Source organism: Fulmarus glacialis, unplaced genomic scaffold (genome assembly GCF_000690835.1).
Source record: "Fulmarus glacialis isolate BGI_N327 unplaced genomic scaffold, ASM69083v1 scaffold35725, whole genome shotgun sequence".
Lineage (NCBI taxonomy): Eukaryota > Metazoa > Chordata > Aves > Procellariiformes > Procellariidae > Fulmarus > Fulmarus glacialis.
Window position 1 is genome coordinate 1 of NW_009212950.1, and position 3954 is coordinate 3954.

General features: G+C 36.4%; 1 protein-coding gene across 1 annotated transcript; it reads left to right on the forward strand.

Annotated features, from left to right (window-relative positions):
- The first annotated feature begins 151 nt into the window (after nucleotides 1-151).
- On the forward strand, nucleotides 152-3735 carry VPS29 (vacuolar protein sorting 29 homolog (S. cerevisiae)). Its single transcript, XM_009578042.1, has 4 exons — nucleotides 152-223; nucleotides 2179-2370; nucleotides 2831-3066; nucleotides 3369-3735. The coding sequence occupies exons 1-4, from the start codon at nucleotides 152-154 to the stop codon at nucleotides 3484-3486; spliced, it is 618 nt and encodes a 205-aa protein (XP_009576337.1). The 3' UTR covers nucleotides 3487-3735.
- Nucleotides 3736-3954: the final 219 nt, after the last annotated feature.

Here is a 3954-nt window from a genome sequence, read left to right on the forward strand (position 1 = left end):
GCTGCCGGGGGCTGCGCGCAGGAGACGATTTTTAATTTTTTTTTTTTTTTTAAACGCTTCTTTCATAACATCAACAATTCATTAATTATTATTTGCCTATTCATTTGGCTATATTTTCTTTTCTGTTGCTTCCTTTTGTTTAACATTGATCATGTTTCACCCTGTTTTTCATCCCCCCCCTGTCTGCAATCAACTTCTTCATTCCAATAAGGCTGGGCACAGAGTAAGTTTACTCCTCTTGGCTGTTGCTAACACCGGTGGTAAGGGCTTGTTAATGTTACTGGATGATATGACTCTCAGATGGTACATATTTTTTATATATTTAGGGGCTGCTGTTCAAACCACACTCAAGGTTGCACCTGAATTCCTAGTTAAAGCCAGATGTTGTAACATTCTTTGCCACTATTTTATGTCGCAGATACCTGTGATTGTTAAACACACTTCAATACTTTTGATTTGTTTTTGTTATTGTAGCTTGCCAAGCTTTTCTTTAATTAACGGGAGCTCAAACGAGATTTGGGGGAAAATATGGGGCCTGCCAGTTCGTCAGCAAAGGAAATGGTCTTTGTTGAATGCGCAAACTCTGCTGACTTCAGTGGGGTTATGTGTTTTAAGTGGCAGTGTAATTTTATTAAACATTAAATACATAACTGGTATGCATGACTCAGTCCCTTAAGTGTCATTAAGAGAATCTATCTATTGCCACTTTAATAATCAAAATCACTTGTTACCCATTTTTTACTTGCATTCAAGTATATCATCTTTAGACTGATGCTAGCGAGGGTATTTTTCACTGGGAACTCTTGAAAGACCATCAAAAATGTGTCCTTTTTTTTTCGTCCTGAGTTAGTTTTAAATTGGTAGCTCATTGATTTAAAAAAAACGTGTATTGCTTTACCGATACTTTCAACCATCTGTTCTCCAAAGGTGCATGGCTTGATGATGGCACTGGGACGTTCTTAATCTCAAAAAACCAAACCCAAAACCCAAACAAAAAACCCACCCAAGTCCCCTCTGCCTTTTTTGATGACTGTTAGCATGAAAATAGCTGCATGGCCTAAAAACTTAAAAAGCAAATCTTAAAAAAGCTAATTCCTTAGCATAGTTACTACTGCTTTTTTATATATATATATCTGGGCTGTGTCTTTTTCAAACACATTTGATGGCTGTCATTTTAGGAACTGTCTTACTAAAAAAGCATTATGGTTGGAAGATAAACTGTCTTTTTTAATATGGAGCTATTTATCAAGTTAACAGGGATGACTGTCTCTAGATCCAGTGTTTTTACAGTGTAGTGGCATAACACTCCATGCTTTATAGAGCTTTTCATGCCCTTTTTGCATAATTAATTTATCGCTGTGTTGCTCGCATTAATTATTTCTTTATTTGCAGATTTAAAGCCTGTGATATTAAATTATGGTCTTACTTCATCTGAATCCTTAATTTCGAAGCCCCCATTAAATTTGTATTCTCCTTGCATCTATTGTACTGAAACTATGGGTATATAGAACTGGTAATAGAACCACTTCTGGCTTTTCTTCTTTGCAGTGCCCTGGTTTTTTGTTTTGTTTTTTAAACTGTTAGTCTTATCCTGTTGTTCAGTGGTTCCTACAATACAGACTCTGAACGGGGTTCCTATTCTGGTCAGCTATTAACACATGTTGCAAATCTGCTGCTTTTTTTTTTTGATAAGGAAGAAAACAGAAGTTAATTAAAGTAGAAAGAAACTTGGATGAAGAGTTTTAAAGGGAAGTGGCCACAGTTTAGCCAGGTCTGTGCTTGAGAACATGTAGTAGAGCTGTCCTATATTATTTTTCTTCGGATGTTTAAGGAGGAAAAAAAATGTGGGATTGTTTATGGTATTTCCCAAATTTCTGTAAAATACATCAAATAGTAACACATTTCTGTTGTTATATCTTGCAATGGCTTTCAGCAACAACAACAAAAAAAATTCTGTAGACTGTTGTGTTTGTAAGGCCCCTCTCCGGATAATGTTCTGCATTAGTAAGGGCCCTTGTTTTCCCTCATATAGCAATATTCCATCACCATTTCATTCTTATTTTAGTAGCTTTTACATCAAAACACAAAGTTACAAAACTGAAGAAAACATTGCAATGCTTTGTTTGTCTTAATAAGTATCTGTAACGATCTTTCTTTCCTGTCATTACACCTGATAAGTTGGTGTTAGTATTAGGAGATCTTCACATTCCACATCGATGCAACAGCCTCCCAGCCAAATTCAAAAAACTGCTGGTTCCAGGGAAGATCCAACACATCCTCTGCACAGGAAACCTCTGCACCAAGGACACTTACGACTACCTCAAGACTCTGGCAGGGGATGTTCATGTTGTCAGAGGGGACTTTGATGAGGTAGTGTCCTCTGTTGATGATGATGTTTTCTGTGCGTCTTTTACAAAAAGGCAACTTTTGGGTTATTTGTAATTCAAGTAAAAGAGGGCAAACTGAGGTTATGTAGTACTAACAGCACGTGAAAAGAAAAACAGGCAAAAGAGTTGGGGCTACAATCAATAATGTGAATTGCACAGTACGTTCCCATCTGTCATCAGTATGAATAAAAGTAATGTGCGTACTTGGCTATGTCTAGGACTCCAGCAAACAGGACCTGCTGCTGTCAGATCTTTGAAGTTCCTTGCATCCTACCATATTCTCCACCGCGTTCATAAAAGCAGCTTTTGTAGCTCTCATTTTGTAGCGGTAGGGCCAATTACATTGAATATTTCCATAAGCTTTCCCCCTCTCGGTGTTCCATAGAGTTGTTTTTAAATATAAATCTGTACATCTGATCTGTGTTTGGTTTTTTTATTTTTAGAACCTGAATTATCCTGAACAGAAAGTTGTAACTGTTGGACAGTTCAAAATCGGGCTGATTCATGGCCATCAAGTTATTCCTTGGGGTGATATGGCCAGCCTGGCACTGCTACAAAGGCAGTTTGATGTGGACATCCTAATTTCAGGACATACACACAAATTTGAGGCATTCGAACATGAAAACAAGTTCTATATCAATCCAGGATCAGCTACAGGAGCCTATCATGCCTTAGAGAAGTAAGTGAAGTATGGGAAATACCTGTGGGAGGTTTCTTTTTGATAACAAAACTGAACTACAAAACTCATTATGAAGGTTAATGTTTACATTCTAAATGTCAGGGGGAGGAAGGGTTGATAGTACTTGCTAAATCTCCTTGACTGAAATAGATGAGCATGAAACACTTAAAGCTTCAGATCGATGTACTGTGCTTACAAAATTCATATCCGTTTTTCTTAGTGATTTCTGTTAAGTAGTGGTGAAACACTGCTAAGGCGATTATATACGCACAATTAATAGGAATTTTTTTCTTTCTTTCCAGCAACATCATTCCTTCATTTGTGCTCATGGATATCCAGGCTTCTACAGTAGTTACATATGTCTATCAACTAATTGGAGATGATGTGAAAGTAGAAAGAATTGAGTACAAAAAGTCTTAAAAATGTATTTGCTTGTCTGGTATTTTTACCATCTCATTCTGAACTGCAAGTTACTATAATACTTGATTGCTAGTTTACAGTACTACACTTAACTCGCTAACAGCTTAACAATGTAGCTTATTGGTAATAACTTTAAAACAACATTGTGTTTGCTTTTCTCTGTATGAATTGATTTGTAAAATATTCCATTAAATTAACTGTTTAAATACTGTTCCTTAATGTTGTAATAAACTCCACTTCATAGAAAAACTAAGCTTTATGAACTGTTGTTGGGGAAAAATGCAACAGTTGTAGTTGCTTTTAAAATGCCTGATGCTCTGGTTTGGTGACTCAGTTCTAAAGGATACTTGTGAAGGGCTTGAACGAAAAGATTGAGGGCTCTGGTGCCATGTTACATTTGCTTCAGAATCCAGTTGATACTTTATTTTCTCAATTTAACATTCCCAATTAAGTTAAGAGAATAAAATG

What these genes read in the sequence shown, in the direction of transcription:
- VPS29 (XM_009578042.1), top strand. Translation starts at nt 152, where the DNA reads ATGTTTCACCCTGTTTTTCATCCCCCCCCTGTCTGCAATCAACTTCTT. An exon ending in TCAGAGGGGACTTTGATGAG is followed by an intron (nt 2,371 to 2,830) that starts GTAGTGTCCTCT and finishes TTTTATTTTTAG; the next exon opens with AACCTGAATTATCCTGAACA. An exon ending in GCCTATCATGCCTTAGAGAA is followed by an intron (nt 3,067 to 3,368) that starts GTAAGTGAAGTA and finishes CTTTCTTTCCAG; the next exon opens with CAACATCATTCCTTCATTTG.